This window comes from Salpingoeca rosetta (genome assembly GCF_000188695.1).
Source record: "Salpingoeca rosetta unplaced genomic scaffold supercont1.4, whole genome shotgun sequence".
NCBI lineage: Eukaryota > Choanoflagellata > Craspedida > Salpingoecidae > Salpingoeca > Salpingoeca rosetta.
This window is the reverse complement of record NW_004754930.1, coordinates 1,447,658-1,462,176: the sequence shown is the minus strand read 5'-3', so window position 1 is coordinate 1,462,176 and position 14,519 is coordinate 1,447,658. Positions and strand designations below refer to the sequence as shown.

The following is a 14,519-nucleotide window of genomic DNA, read 5'->3' as shown; positions in this document are numbered from 1 at the left end:
GTTGTGTGCATCTCTACGCGTGCGTGTATCTGTATGTGTGTGTGTGTATGTGTGTGTTCGCGTGTATGTGTGTGTGTGTATGTATGTGTATGTATGTATGTATGTATGTATGTATGTATGTATGTGTGTGCGCCTGTGTAGGCCACGATGCGAAGCGTTCCCCGTATCTCTGCGCTTGTGCGCAGCATCCGCTCCGCCTCTTCCTCCGCTGCCCCCGCAGCAGAGATTCCGGTGAGATGCCCATTCATGATGCGACAGCGACACGCTCAAGCACCACCAACAGTTCACACTTGAGCCTACTTGCACAACCCCTACAACTGCGCATTCACACACACACACACACGCGCGCGCGCGCGCAACGTTCAACTCACACATGCACACTGTGTCAACCGTGCATGCCCACACATGACAACAGCGGTGGAAGCGCATTGCTGGTTCTGCCGCCATTCTCACCGTCGGCTGCGGCGCTGCCCTTGCCATGGAGGTAAGCGATGTGCATGCACCGTACCCCTCGTCCAATAAAACGCATACACACAAAATACCACACACGCGCACACGCACACACACACACACACACACACACACACACACACACACACACACACACACACACACACACACACACACACACACACAGATCATGCCTCTCAACCTTGTCATGTCGGCGCCTGCATGTCTGTGCCACATTGGTCTCACTGATAGGAGCTGCGTCCTGTCAACGCTGAGGACTTGGAGCTGCACCCAGCAGCGTACCCTTGGTCACACAACGGCATGCTCGACTCATTCGACCACGCCAGGTGTGGTTGTATGTGTGCGTGTGGTTGTGCGAAGTGTGTGTGTATGGTGTGTGTGGATGTTGGATGTGTATTGTGTGGGTGGGTGGGTGGATTGCTTGAATTGCGCTGCGACTGCTCACACCTTTCCCGTCTTGCATGACCAGCATCCGCCGCGGTCACCAGGTGTACCAGCAGGTCTGCGCTGCGTGCCACTCTCTCGAGCGCATCGCTTACCGCAACCTTGTCGGCGCCTGCTACAACGAGACAGAGGCAAAGGTCGGAACATCTGCTTACCTATGCCGATTCGTGTGGGAATCACACATGTGCATGTATTCGTGTGTGTGTGTGTGTGTGTGTTTTCTGTGCCCAAATTTGCCACAGTGCTCATTCTCATATCGCCACTGCGGCTGTTGTGCTTGTCTCGCCACCCCTTCCCCATGTCCTCACTTGTTTGGCCAACAGGAACTCGCCAGTGAGACCATGGTTGAGGATGGTCCTGATGACAACGGTAACATGTTCAAGCGCCCCGGCAAGCTTGCCGACTACTTCCCCAGCCCGTTCCCCAACGAGGAGGCCGCGCGTGCCGCCAACAACGGTGCCTACCCGCCAGACCTCAGCCTGATCATCAAGGCCCGCCACGGCCGCGAGGACTATGTCTTCTCTCTGCTCACCGGCTACTGCGATGCCCCGGCTGGCGTGGAGGTACGCCGGCATGTGTATGCGTGTGCGTGAGTGCGTGTGTATGTGTATATGTGTGTATGTATGTGTGTATTTGTGAGAGTGTGTATGCGTTTTTGTGTGTTTGCGCGTGTTTGTGTGCGTGTGTACAGCAATATCGGTTCTTTAGCTGGCCTCACTTGCCCTTGGCTTTGCACATGCCCTTCTCGCTCTCCATTTTCTCTCCTCCAAAACTCACCTTGCTGCGACATTTGCGTTCCTCGTACGCCTTGCCTCATCATCTTGACGACGCCAGATTCGTGAGGGCCTGTACTACAACCCGTACTTCCCTGGCCAGGCCATTGCCATGGCTCCTCCTCTCTACGACGACCAAATTGAATACGACGATGGTGCGATTGTGCTCTGTGTGTGTGTGTGTGTGTGTGTGTGTGTGGACGGAACAAACTATGCCAGTGGTAGTAAAGTACCGTTGCGATTGGTTGCAGCGGTAAAGTGCGCGCGCATCCTTGTAGTTTGTGCCGGTTCCCAACAACCCTGACGCTGCGTCATTGTCTGGTCTGCGTTTGATTGCCAACAGGTACCCCTGCAACCCTGAGCCAGATGGCCAAGGACGTTGTCACCTTCCTCACATGGTGCGCTGAGCCCGAGCACGACGATCGCAAGCGCTTTGGCATGAAGGTGGGCGTCGCATCGACACACACCTCGTGTGCTGTGTTGTTTTATGCCTTTTCGGCACATGCCTTGGATGTTCTGACAATTTGGATTGTCCACAGCCGTCTTGTCGCCCTTCCATGTTGCGTCTGTGTCCCAACAACCCCTTTGTTTTTGCTGTCCCTCCCAATTTTGTGCGTGTGTGTGCGTGCGTGTGTGTGCCTGCCCATCCAACTCACATGCATGATGCTTGGTGCGTCGCCCCAACTACTCTGTCCACGATCAACAACAGGCCATGATTCTGCTTAGCTTGGTTTCCGCTGGCCTGTTCTACTTCAAGCGCCACAAGTGGTCGACGCTCAAGTCGCGCGTTGTTGCGTACAAGCCCCGCCACTAAGCTCGTCAACCTCCCTCCTCGCCCTCCCCCTCCCCTCCGCCCTGGCCACCACGTGTATTTGAGAGCCTTGTTTTTCCTTCCTCCCTCAATTGAGATTGATTGCTCTTCCCACCCTACTAACATTGGGTAGAAGGCGCTTTCCGTCTTTGAACGCTTCGTGTTTTGCTGACATGAGTGATGTCGTGCGTATGTGTGTGCTTGTGTATCGGTGTGGTGTCAGCTAACTTGCCCAGAGCTACGCATGTTCTGTGATGTGACTGTCGTTGTTGTTGTTGGCTGTGTGTTTGGTGTGGTGTGACACAATGTGGGCTGCGGTGTGATTTGTCCTTGAAACACAACCACGGCAATTACACAGACAAAACTGCCGCCACGCTCCGGGGAGGCATTGTCCTCATGCGTTTACAGTGAATAGCTTTGCAACACAGCGAGCATTACGGAGAGGCCAGTGAAGGCAAGCACAATCGAGTACCGGCAGAGAACGAACAGCCCAGCCGCTCTTCATTGACAGCAGGTGGCAAAACTTCGAACACGTGCATGCACGCAATCATCGTGTCATCAAGCAGGCCCCGCGTGCGCCATGCATGGCACGAATCACGCAATCTAACCAAACACATATCCCTGCTCAATCACATGTACAGTACATCACGCAAACACGCACGCACGTCAAACACACACTGCCACACACACACTGCCACACACACACAACACAACACACACATGCACACCCACACACACAGCCCCCCCCCCACACAAAGCACACACCCTGTGCTCCTCTCCTACCCCTACGTTCCTTCACTTGATCCACAAAAAGAAGCTCGTTTCTGTCGTCATGGGCGCTGTGGCAAAGAGAGGTCGCCAGCCGTTGCGAGCCGGCGCATGTGTGCGCGTGAGAAGCGAGCGCCGGCAGTACATAGGGTATCCAGCAGTCGCTGCCGCACAGCAACATCCAGGTTGGTGTTGCACAGGACACGCGTGCACATGTTCACAACTTGCTTGTCCACGGACATCTCCTCCACCATGCGTGCAACCACATCGCACAGCCACTCCACCTGCTGCGTGCGCGCGAGCAGGCTCACAGATCGCTGGTACGTGCGTCGCGCGTGCTTGATGCTCTGGTTCAGCACCAGGTCCACCATGCGCGTGAGCTCGTTGCCGTTGAAGTAGGCGTTGACCAGGTGTAGAAACGCAGCCGGGCGCGTGCGCACCTTGTGCTGACGCATGGTCTCGTACAGGATGGTTTCCACCTGCACGTAGTCGCCCGCCAGCGCATACGTCCGTGCCAGCGTGCACAGCGTCCGGTGATTCAGCTTCAGCCCAGCGCGCACGGCCGTGTCAAACACCTCCCGGCACCCCTCTGGGTCACGCGCCTGCGCATACCCCACCATGAGCGCGTGGAACTCGGGCAGCTGCGGCTGCAGCCCCACAGCTTCCTGCAGCTGTGCCAGCCTGTCCTCAGCAGCACTGGGGCCCCACGCCCGCGCGTGCGCCTCCAGCAACAGGCCGTATGTCTCGTGCGTTGGCACAAATCCGTGCTCCGTCATGGCCTGCAGGATGTTCTCGCAGTCGTCCGGCTGGCGCAGCACGGCAAAGCTCGTCATCATCTGGTTGACTGTCTCGTCCTCGACCGGCACGCGGTCCATGTCGCGCGCCACGCGCCGGAACACGGATTTGACGCCATCCACATCCCGGCACGCCGTGTAGCCCGCAGCGATGAACCGGAGCATGCGCTGCGTGACAGGAATGCCTTCTGACAGCACGGCCACCAAGTCCTGCTCGGCATCCAGAGGGAAGCCCATCACGCACTTGGCACGCAGCCGCTCCTCATGCAACGCCTGCTTCTGCGCCGTGCTGAACGTGTCGTGCCATGCCGGTGTGCTCTGCAAGTGCTGCATCAGCTGCTCTGCGTCTGCAATCTGCCCACACACGCCGAAAACGCGAAGCGTGGCCTGTGCCGATAGAAACGTGTGCGAGAGTCCAAGCCGCACGCGCAGCAAGGTGTCGATCGCCCGTGCTTGTTGTGCGTCGCGCAGGTCATAGCAGCAGTGCAGCAATGGCACCACGTGGTCCGCGACGCAGGAGGCTTTCCGCACAGCTGGGATCGCCGTTGGTGCTGCCAACGCTGTGTGCGCTGCTGCTTCTGCCTCCCTGAGTTCAAGCAGCACGGGCGACAGCCTCTTGCACAGGTCTTTTGTTTGGCCGAACGCCACCAAGCGGCACAGCACCGCGATGGACGTGTCTGCATCAGGCTTCAGGCCTACGGCGCTCATTGAACGAACCCACCACCTTGGGTCTTTGCCGAAGCGGGCAGTTGCAAACACGAGCGCGTTGTATCCATCCACGGACATGCGGTGGCTGGCAGCTGAAGTGCGGGAAGTTGAGGCAGCGACGTTGTCGTTGTTGCTATCATCGTTGTTGGCGGTCGTGGCGGTGGGTTTGCTGCCCGTTCTCACGCCAAGCAACCGCGCTTGTGTCAGCGCTTCGTGCCGCCTTCCCGAGAGAGCAAGCGCCCAAATCAGGCACTCGCGCAACCTTGGGATGTGGTTGTACGCGCGACTCTTGGTGGTGGTTCGATGATGCTGCTGTTGTTGTTGTTGCTGCTGCTGCTGCTGTTGTTGTTGTTGTTGTTGCTGCTGCTGCTCACGATGCGAAAGTACTGCGTGCACGGCTTCAGCATCAGCACACTTGGCCTTGAATGCGCAATACATCCGATCGGCCTCCTGGAGTATGTCTGGTGGATAGTCACTGCATCCGAGCAACGGCTGGTACGCGCTGTCCATGGCAACTGCGCACTGTTGTTCTGCAGCATCTCGAATCTGGTGCAGAATCGAGGGTTCCGTGTCATGGGCGCTGTTGTTGGTGATCGTGGTTGTGGCGTTGGTGGTGCCATTCCTGCCACCCTGGCTCGGAGTTGAAGAGGTTGACCCTGGCCTCGCAGTCACTGCTGGTGAGATTGCACAGCGCAACCGACCAGCACTGCTGCACCGCCACCACCGCACCCACGCGGCAGGACCACAACCAGCGTGGTGCAAAGGATGCATGGTTGCCGAAAATTGGACAAATCTTACTTAGCTAATCTGTTCTGTGTGTGCTTGGTTGGTTGTGGAGGATTTGTGGAAAATTTCAGGTAAACTTCAGTAACCACCAACCAGCCAACAACAACAACGAACACAGCACCACCATCATCATCATCATGGGCAGTCGAGGAGGTGGAAGCAACGGCGGAGGCAGCGATGAGGAGGCAATGATGCTGGTAGAAGTCATCAGCCAGGTGAGCATGGCACAGGGGCAGGTGGGATGATGACAAGTGAGCGTATGTGAGCGTATGTGAGCATATATGAGCTAGGTTAACGTTGGGTGCTGGTTGTGACGAGTGGTATGGCAAGTCTCTGTGCTCCCCCACAGTGACCTCTACACCTCACGCCAGTTTGCTCTTTGCCCCTGCTCCCTGCTTCCTGTTCGTGTTCGCTGCAGTTGTCCAAGTCTGGCAGTTCAGGTGAAAGGCAGGAGAAGCGCCAGCAAATTGAGACGCAGCTCAACAAGTACAACACGCAGGTCACAGAGATGGTGGACAAGCACCACGAGTCGTTTGCCCGGGCCCTGCAGTCGTTCATGGTGCTCTCCTCCAGCGTGGACAATGCAAAACACAAGGCAGCGCACATCCGCAGCGCGCTCACTGCCTGCAAGTCGCTGCTCAACTGCCATCGCGAACACGTGAAGCAGCTGTACCTGGACAGCCTCGAACACAAAGAAATCATCAAGTACGTTGTGGTCGCCTTGTGTGCGATGTTTTGGATGTGTGATCTGTCTGGTGTGCGATCCGTGTGTCACGCTCGTGTATGCGACGATTGTGTGTGTGTGTGCGATTCGTGCACCATGCTTGTGTGTGCAACGCTTATGTCTTTCTTTTGTGTGTCTGTCTGTGAGCGATCCTTGTGTGAGTACCTTTGTGCGCCCTTGTGCATCGTCAGTCGGTGGCACTTGGCAAGTGTTGTTTTCACCTCACTCACGTCCATGGCGTGTTCCTTGCAACGCACGCACGCCTCTGATGCGACAGACTCTATGACACAATTGAGGAAATCCAAACCGTGCCTGCCAAGGTAAGAAACAAGCTGCTTGCTGTGCTTTGAGCACAATGAGCCCTATGATGCACACAGGCACTCATACACCCCCCCCTCTCTCTCCCCGCCATTGTGGCGACGACATCTGTTTTGTTGTGGACTTTGCTTCCTCGCCCATCACTCAGGTTGATGCATACATAAGCACGCGGCACTTTGTGCACGCGGCTGGCCTGATTGAGGCAACGCGAAGGCGGCTTGAGGAGCTAAAGACCATTCGAGCCACGCACCACCTCAAGGACAGTCTGTTACAGAAGTAAGCCGTGCAGCTGTCGCAACTGTTGTTGTATTGCTGTTGCTGCTGTCGCTGCTGTCGCTGCATGCTGCTTCTTACTTGCTGCATGTTGTCGCTTAAGGTTTACTGACTGCTTGTTTCAACAAAGTGGCCTCACTCTGTGCTCATGATGTGTGTGTATGTGTGTGCGTGCATGTGTGCAGGGCTGAGCAGCTGCGGGAGCGATTGCTGCAGGAGCTGGAGAATCAGCTCTTCCTGCGCGATGCAACAACCAGGTGCAGTGCTTCCAGGCACCGCTTGTTGTGTGTTGTTGTGCTTTCAGCCAAGCAGTGTAATTTGAACACACACATACTCACACACGCAAACACATACACACTCACTCTCACACATTCACGCACCCTCTCACACTCTTACTCATTCACTCACTCTCACTCACTCACTCATTCACTCACTCACTCACTCACTCACTCACTCACTCACTCACTCACTCACTCACTCACTCACTCACTCACTCACTCACTCACTCACTCACTCACTCACTCACTCACTCACTCACTCACTCGCACACTACAGGGAGAAGTTTGACAATGTACAAGTGGACCGCGTTGGCAGCGATTTTGCGCTGGCAGTTGAACTGGAAGGTGGGCCTTGCATTGCCGTTTCACTGTTCATGCCACCATCACGCACGCTGTTGAATTGATGTTGCTCTGTGTCTTGTGTGTCTGTCTGCGTCTGTTTTGCTTTGTCTCATTGTCCCTTTCATTCCCTCCCTGCTCATGCTGGAGTCGTTGCCGTTGCACGACAGACGCGGACCCGTGCGATCACCCCGCCCGCTACCTCTCCTTCCTCCTGCAGGTGCCTGCATTATGCTACCACATACGCACATGCACACACACACGCACATGCACACACATACACACACTAAACACACCACTCGTACATGCACTACATGCTTACACATACACACATACTCGCACACACATACTCGCACTACATGCACACGCATACTAAACACCCCACTCATACACATTTGCAGGCGCTTGGCATTCTGCATGCAACACGGGAGGCCGGCGTGACGGCGCGCCGAAATCTCTCTGGCGAACTCACGCTCCTGATTGAAAAGAGCATCGCACACTGCAGAACACACGTCGTGCCTTCCCTCCCACGGTGTGTGTGTTTGTGTGTGTGTGTGTGTGTGTGTGCGTGCGTGCGTGCGTGTGTGTGTGTGTGTGTGTGTGTGTGTGTGTGTGTGTGTGTGTGTGTGGGTGGGTGCGTGCGTGCGTGCGTGCGTGCGTGCGTGTGTGCGTGCGTGTGTGCGTGCGTGCTTCCTTGAGCGCTGTGTGAACAGCCGTCGCAGACACCATTGTCCCTCCTCTGCCCTTTCGTTTTCATTACCCCATCATTCAACCACTCACAACCACAAATGCAACATCATGCATACCCCACGCCCGTCTTTGTGGCATCAGGGACGCTGCGGTGACGTCGAGTGTGCTGCGGTTGACGGAAAGCTCGACGACCAGCAGCGACGTGGCGTCGGCGTTTGTGCCGTCCATGGCCCTTGATGACGCCAAGGACCAAGAAGCGCTCATGGCGCCATACATCCTCTTCCACGCGAGCCGTCACATCTTCGTCAACCTGCGGCGGGTGCTGACGGCACATCTGTGTGTTCTCCGTATTGCCAACGCGCAGGCGGCTGCGGGGTCCATTGCCACGGAGGACGGGACACAGTTTCCCATCCCGCCCTTTGGCGCCCACGATCACAACAACCACAATGATCGCCACCATCACCAGCAGCACCAGCAGCACGGTGGCACTGATGGTGGCATGGGCAGCAGCGGTGATGATGATGCACAGTCACACGGCTCTGCTGAATACACGCGTGTGCCCGAAGCGGAACTGTCGTCCGGTCCTCGCGCTGCTGGCGGTGACACCACAAACGGACACCTCTCCTTTACCGAAAAGCCGCTCGATGAAGGGTACAAGCAACACGTTGCGTGTGTGTGTGTGTGTGCGAAAGAGAGAGAGAGAGAGAGAGAGAGAGAGAGAGAGAGAGAGAGAGAGAGAGAGAGAGAGAGAGAGAGAGAGAGAGAGTGTGTGTGTGTGTGTGTGTGTGTGTGTGTGCAGGTGCAGGTGCAGGTGCTGTCGTTGATGAGGTGAAAGCGACGGCGTCTTAGTCGTTCTTCTGTGCCTGGGTGTTCCTTTGTATGTCGTTTTTGTGTGGTGGCCTTTCAGCTTGTCTCTGCTCCCACAGCCCATTGCTCACCATCGTGTTGCCTGCGACCACATAGGGACCTGTGGACGGGCTTCCAAGTTGAGCTGACGCGGCTGCTTGCCCGCTACCTCGACATTGGCGATGAGTCCACAGACGCCATTCTCGACCATGTCATCAAGGTGCTGGTATGCTGTTTTTGTCCGGCCAAGTTTGTTGTTGTAGCAACGTTGCTGTCATGTGAAGCTATTGTTATGGAACGAAGCTGTTGTCGTACCACCGCATGCATCCAATTCCACGCTCACAACACGTGCATGCATCCTCTACCATGCACCCAACACACACACACACACACACACACACACACACACACACACACACACACACACACGCACAACACAACACGGCACGGCAGGGGACGTCGCCGCCGCGTGAAGCGGTTATCTCAACACAGGCCGGCAGCACGGCGTTCCAGCTGGAGGATGTGCTCGCCCGATTTGGATCGAAGAAGGAGCGGGAGAAGCTGCTTGCAAAGGATGCCCTCACATTCTCCTTTGCAAACTCAGACCACGCAATCTCGTCAACTGTGCGTTGGCCCTGAAGTTGTCCACGCGTGGCTCTGTGTGTGTGTGCGAGTCTGTATGTGTGTGCCTGTGTGTGTGTGTGTGAGTGCGAGTGTGTATGTGCGTGTGTGCGTGTGGCTGTGTGTGCCTTTGTGTGTGCGAGTGTGTATGTGTGTGCCTGTGTGTGAGTGTGTGAGTGTGTGAGTGCGAGTGTGTATGTGCGTGTCGCCGATTCTCCCTCGGCCCCTGCTCCTCTCCTCCTCAACCACTCATTTACACGCCTGCTCCCCTCCACATTGCTCCTCGCACCACCTGCAGATTGCCCGCATGGAGCAACAGCTTTCCAGCGACTCTGCAAGCTTTGTACGTCTACCACACAACAAAACAAGCAATCAATCAACCAAAGAACACACACACACACATACACACACACACACACAAATACTTGTTTGGCTTATCCGATGCCTCATCACGCCATGCCACGTGGTGTGCTGTGACGACGGTGCAGGGCGTGGAGGATAGCGATGCATACACACGCAACGAGAGCACGAAGAAGCTGCACCTGTGCTCGCCCGTCATCAACAACATCCTCGGCGTGTACAAACCGGTTGTTCTCTTCACGGAGGAGCTTGAGCGCTGGCTCGGTCGCGCCCCGCACTCGGCCGGGCTGCGGCTGCTCATGGCAGAGTACGTCAAGCAGCGCTATCTTGCATACCTGCAAGAGCACGTGCGTGCGCATGTGAAGCGGCTTGGCGAAGGCGTGTCGCTCGCCACAGACTCTTTACACGAGGTCTCTCCTTCAAGGTGAGGGAACAGCAGGCTGCCCGAGTTTGGCCCATCGGTCGTGTAACCGTTGTGGGCTCGTGTGCTTTCCTCTGTGTTTATGTTTGGGGAGCTGCGTTAGCGTGATTGGAGCTGTGCCTTTCTTTGCACCACCGCGCCCCCTTCACCTTTGAACGGTCTGTGCTTTGTGTGCGATTGCTCCGCCTTGTTCAGGGTCGTCACTTCGAGTGCCTGGGAAGTCTGGCAGTAAGTATTTTGTGTGTGTTAACGTGTTTGTTTTTGTGATGCATGTTGTTTCTTTGTTTGTGTGCACACGAGAGAAAACGAAACACAGAACGCAGACATGTCCACCGCCACTCATTCACACACACACACATGCGACACGCTGCCCCGCTCTTCTCCCTCTCCCCCTTGTTACAGGATTGTTGGAGCGCTGTGCGCTGTTCTGCACGACCTGCCGCATTACGCAACCGACATCATCGTCATCATGGAACAGGCGCTTGGGCGGTGAGGTGTTCAACTCCTTCGATGTGTCGATGTGGTTGTGATCACGCGTGTGTTGACGTGCCGTGATACGTGATACGAGTCCTTGTGTCCCGCGCGTGACCTCACACAGCCTGAATCTTGCATGCTCACGTTTTTATCCTGTCTGTGCTGCTTCACAACTGTGTAATGCCCACACAACGGCAGGTACTTTGACTTTTGCCGCCTGCGCTTTCACTTTCTCACAAAGGCAAAGACGCCAGAATCACGTGCGTACTCTCATCTGTGCTCGTGTGGCGTTGTATCTGCCTGTGTGCATGGTCCTGTGTGTGTGTGTGTGTGTGTGTGTGTGTGTGTGTGTGTGTGTGTGTGTGTGTGTGTGTGTGTGTGTGTGTGTTTGCACGTGTGCTTCTTTGTGTGCGTGAACCGTTTTGTGTGTGCGCTTTTGCGTTGTGTGTATCTGTGTGCTTGCGTTGCTGAAACCCCTCTTCGCCTCCATCCATCTTCCACGTTGTCCTCCACCACTGCCCACTCGTCCACTGATCATGATGACGCCATCTTTCCTCTCACCGCTCCGTGGTACTCAGGACTGCGGCGCGGTGAATCGTCGCTTGCCGTCCACTGGCTCAAGCACAAGGAGCTGTTGGATTACATGCGCACAACGCCTGGGTTTCGTGCAGCGACGCAGCATTCTGCACACGTTGATTCGATCGACCCTTCCACGCCTCGCACCGCTGACTCGCCAACAGACGTGGGTTGCCCACTTGTTTGCGAGCGCGCGCGCGCGCCTGTATGTGTGTGTGTGTGTGTGTGTGTGTCTGTCTGTCTGTCTGTCTGTCTGTCTGTCTGTCTGTCTGTCTGTCTGTCTGCCTGTTTAGTCCCTTGTACGGTTGCCTTCCTTGTTTTGGTCTTCCTGTCTACCTGGTGCCGGCGTTGCGCTTGCATGCCGCGCTCGCGGCGTGCGCAGCATGCATTCACGCCTCTGCCCCTCCCCCTTCTCTCTCACCCATATCCACCTTGTGCCCTCTATTCCCTTGTACAAGCAGCGGTCTGGGAGCGTGTTTGAGCATGGCGCAACGCCAACTAGTCCGTCGCCTCTGGATGCGTTTGACGAGGAGGACCGCGATGAGTTTGACATCATCACACCCGCAGACCTGCGGGGCATGGCCCCACGTGACGGCGATATTCTCATGTCGTTCCTCGGCGACAGCATGATTGACAAGGCAGACGTTGTGCCGGAAGTTGCCTCCCTCAAATCCCTCGCGCACATGTGCGAGAGCATGGAGTGGCTCGGGCTCCAAGTCTCCGATCTCACTCGCACGTTGCTTGTCAACCCAGCCAACTTGAGAAAGTTAGTGCTCTGCGTGTGTTCGTGTGTTCGTGCTCTGCGTGCGTGTGTGTGTTCGAGTGTGTGTGTGTTCGAGTGTGTGTGTGTGTGTGTGAGTGTTCGAGTGTGTGTGTGTGTGTTCGAGTGTGTGTGTGTGTTCGAGTATGTGTGTGTGTTCGAGTGTATGTGTGTGTGTGTTTGTGTGTGTGTACACTTGTGCGTGAGTTGTGTATGCACGCAGGTTTACTTTGCCAAGCTTATTTTGAGATGTACCTCCGCTTTCGCGTGCCTGTATTGTCCTTCGCACTTTTGTCAGGCTGTGGAAGAACGGCAACCACCCAATCGTGGAGATGGATGCAGATTACGCCTGCAGCGTCATTCGAAACCTCATGTCTGCGCAGGTACGCGTGTGCTCTATCGTTGCTGACATGTCCCAAACTCTTTGCTTTGTCTTGGCGCACTGTCACTGCTACCTACATTCGTTTGCCTGCGCTCTGAACAAGTCATGACCTCACTGCAAGTTGCCTTGGTTGCGGTATTGCGTGTGTGTGTGTGTGTGTGTGTGTGTTGTCGCAGGTGATCCACGGCATCCAGCGGCTCGCCCAGTCCTTTGTTGGACTGTCACAGCGCTGTCTCCTCTTTCTTCGACTCGAAATCCGCTGCAGGCAAGCTCATCCTGACACTGTCATTTTGCTTTGCATATGCGCGCACGCTGTGCCTTCTTGTTGTTACATATCAGAACACGTTTCTCAGCAATGTCTCAACTCATCCTATTGTGCGCACATCCATCGTGGTCTCGTGGCTCAGGTGTTTGTTACATCTGCTCCCCACGCTCCGCCTTGGCAACTACTACTGTGACCTGGAAGCAGTCGAGACAGACCCACAGGTATCTCAATGCACCCATGTGCACACCACACACACACACACACAGAAACGCACACGCACACACCGCACAGGCGCACGCACACACACTGCCTGAGACTGCAAGCTGTGGAGGGACATCCATGTGCACACGTGTCCATTGCTGCTTGGTGCTGATGGTTGTGCTCACTGCATGTGTGTTCTGTTCACTGTTTCTCAGATTGTCCACTTCAACCGAAGCTTTCTTGCGCTTGATGAAGCCATGGCGGCAGTGCTGAGAAAGGTGCGCGTGTCTCCTAGCTCACCCTCCGCATGACAATATGTTGCTCCAGTTGTCTGTGTACGAACATCTGTCCCTCCATCTTGCTGGCTGCTGCTGCATCTGTGCGCGCCGTGGCGCCCTGTTGTTGCCGTCCATCTCAATTTTGGTTGATAGTTGTATGATGCCCTTGCCATTGGCGTGCCCGAACTTGCCCTGCTACCCCCCCCCCTTCTCCAACGCCTCTCACGTATTGTGCCTTGCGTGTGATCTTATCGTTCATCGTTTTGCACTGGCGCCGCGGGATAGTCCAAACGAGCGTTCCTGCTTGAAGCCTTGGATGCATTCATGGCGGATGTGTTTATCAAAGGTGAGATGCGGCCCATGGATTCTGCTTTGTTCAGTTCCTTACTCCTTGTGTTCACTTGCGTTCGTTCATTTGCATTTGAGCACTCACGTTTGTGCCCTCCTGTTTGCTGTTTCCTCGCTGCAACATGGACTGACCCATGTGCCTGACTACACGGCCTTGCTGTCCAATGACTGTGTGTTGCTGGTGTTTCTTTCTGCCTTGCCAACCAAACGTGCGCCCGTCCATGTGCGCAGGCATGAGGTACATTCGACGTATCAACGAGCACGGCATCCGGCGCATGTGCAGAAACATCTTTGCCATCCAGCAGACGCTGACGAGCGTGCGCAAGACACGTGCCGCCGCCCTCGACCGCGCCATGCAGTACTACGAGCTTCTCTATGCGCAGCCCAAGGAGGTGTTGCAGGCCATTGCCGTGGCAAAGGTGCCCCCCTATTCCGAATCAGAGTACCGCACGCTGCTCAAGCTCATGGCGCAAAGCGCGAAAGTGCCGGACTCTGCAGAGTACAGAACGGCACTCGACGACCTGCACGCTCTCTTCCACGACGTCGTTTGATGGGATGGGATGGGATGGGATGGGATGGGATGGGATGGGATGGGATACGTTGATGCACGACTTGTCCTTCATCAGGACATGGTTACATTATGTGTGAAGGTGAATGTAACACGCAGTGGCACGGCACACAAGCCCCAGTCGCGTCACATCACTTGCCACACTCTGTTGGCACACTACCGCCAAGCCCCACGCTTGTACATTTGGGTTGCGTCTTCCTGTATGCTTATGTTCAGTGTTTCCCTTGAATTTGTCGCCTTGG

General features: G+C 55.7%; 3 protein-coding genes across 3 annotated transcripts in view; 2 read left to right on the top strand and 1 right to left on the bottom strand.

Annotated features, from left to right (window-relative positions):
- The window catches only part of PTSG_01389 (cytochrome c1), a 3,450-nt gene extending 509 nt beyond the window's left edge, over positions 1 to 2,941 (top strand). The window contains exons 2-9 of the mRNA XM_004997304.1: positions 142 to 231; positions 416 to 484; positions 703 to 797; positions 941 to 1,052; positions 1,239 to 1,478; positions 1,750 to 1,843; positions 2,032 to 2,132; positions 2,398 to 2,941. Of these exons, the coding sequence (XP_004997361.1) occupies positions 142 to 231; positions 416 to 484; positions 703 to 797; positions 941 to 1,052; positions 1,239 to 1,478; positions 1,750 to 1,843; positions 2,032 to 2,132; positions 2,398 to 2,502 (906 nt within the window). The 3' untranslated portion in view covers positions 2,503 to 2,941. The remainder of the gene's footprint in view (positions 1 to 141; positions 232 to 415; positions 485 to 702; positions 798 to 940; positions 1,053 to 1,238; positions 1,479 to 1,749; positions 1,844 to 2,031; positions 2,133 to 2,397) is intronic.
- PTSG_01388 (uncharacterized protein) lies at positions 2,888 to 5,540 on the bottom strand (the record flags this gene model as incomplete). The annotated part of the gene is made up of 1 exon (XM_004997303.1): positions 2,888 to 5,540. One exon carries the CDS (start codon positions 5,538 to 5,540, stop codon positions 3,330 to 3,332), a length of 2,211 nt encoding a protein of 736 aa, XP_004997360.1. The 3' UTR covers positions 2,888 to 3,329.
- A 100-nt stretch (positions 5,541 to 5,640) lies between these two features.
- On the top strand, positions 5,641 to 14,287 carry PTSG_01387 (uncharacterized protein). The gene is made up of 24 exons (XM_004997302.1): positions 5,641 to 5,770; positions 5,974 to 6,260; positions 6,557 to 6,599; positions 6,746 to 6,873; positions 7,056 to 7,127; positions 7,426 to 7,493; positions 7,658 to 7,707; positions 7,889 to 8,019; positions 8,319 to 8,828; positions 9,141 to 9,243; positions 9,477 to 9,647; positions 9,943 to 9,987; positions 10,133 to 10,428; positions 10,621 to 10,653; positions 10,828 to 10,914; positions 11,098 to 11,159; positions 11,478 to 11,641; positions 11,937 to 12,241; positions 12,534 to 12,618; positions 12,794 to 12,882; positions 13,025 to 13,103; positions 13,299 to 13,361; positions 13,647 to 13,707; positions 13,941 to 14,287. Exons 1-24 carry the CDS (start codon positions 5,693 to 5,695, stop codon positions 14,258 to 14,260), a joined length of 3,330 nt encoding a protein of 1,109 aa, XP_004997359.1. The 5' UTR covers positions 5,641 to 5,692; the 3' UTR covers positions 14,261 to 14,287.
- Positions 14,288 to 14,519: the final 232 nt, after the last annotated feature.

Excerpts from the sequence above, each read along its gene's own strand:
- PTSG_01387 (XM_004997302.1), top strand. The coding sequence starts at position 5,693 with ATGGGCAGTCGAGGAGGTGGAAGCAACGGCGGAGGCAGCGATGAGGAG. Across the intron at positions 7,494-7,657 it reads GCTGGCAGTTGAACTGGAAG|ACGCGGACCCGTGCGATCAC; the intron begins GTGGGCCTTGCA and ends GTTGCACGACAG. Across the intron at positions 7,708-7,888 it reads ACCTCTCCTTCCTCCTGCAG|GCGCTTGGCATTCTGCATGC; the intron begins GTGCCTGCATTA and ends ACACATTTGCAG.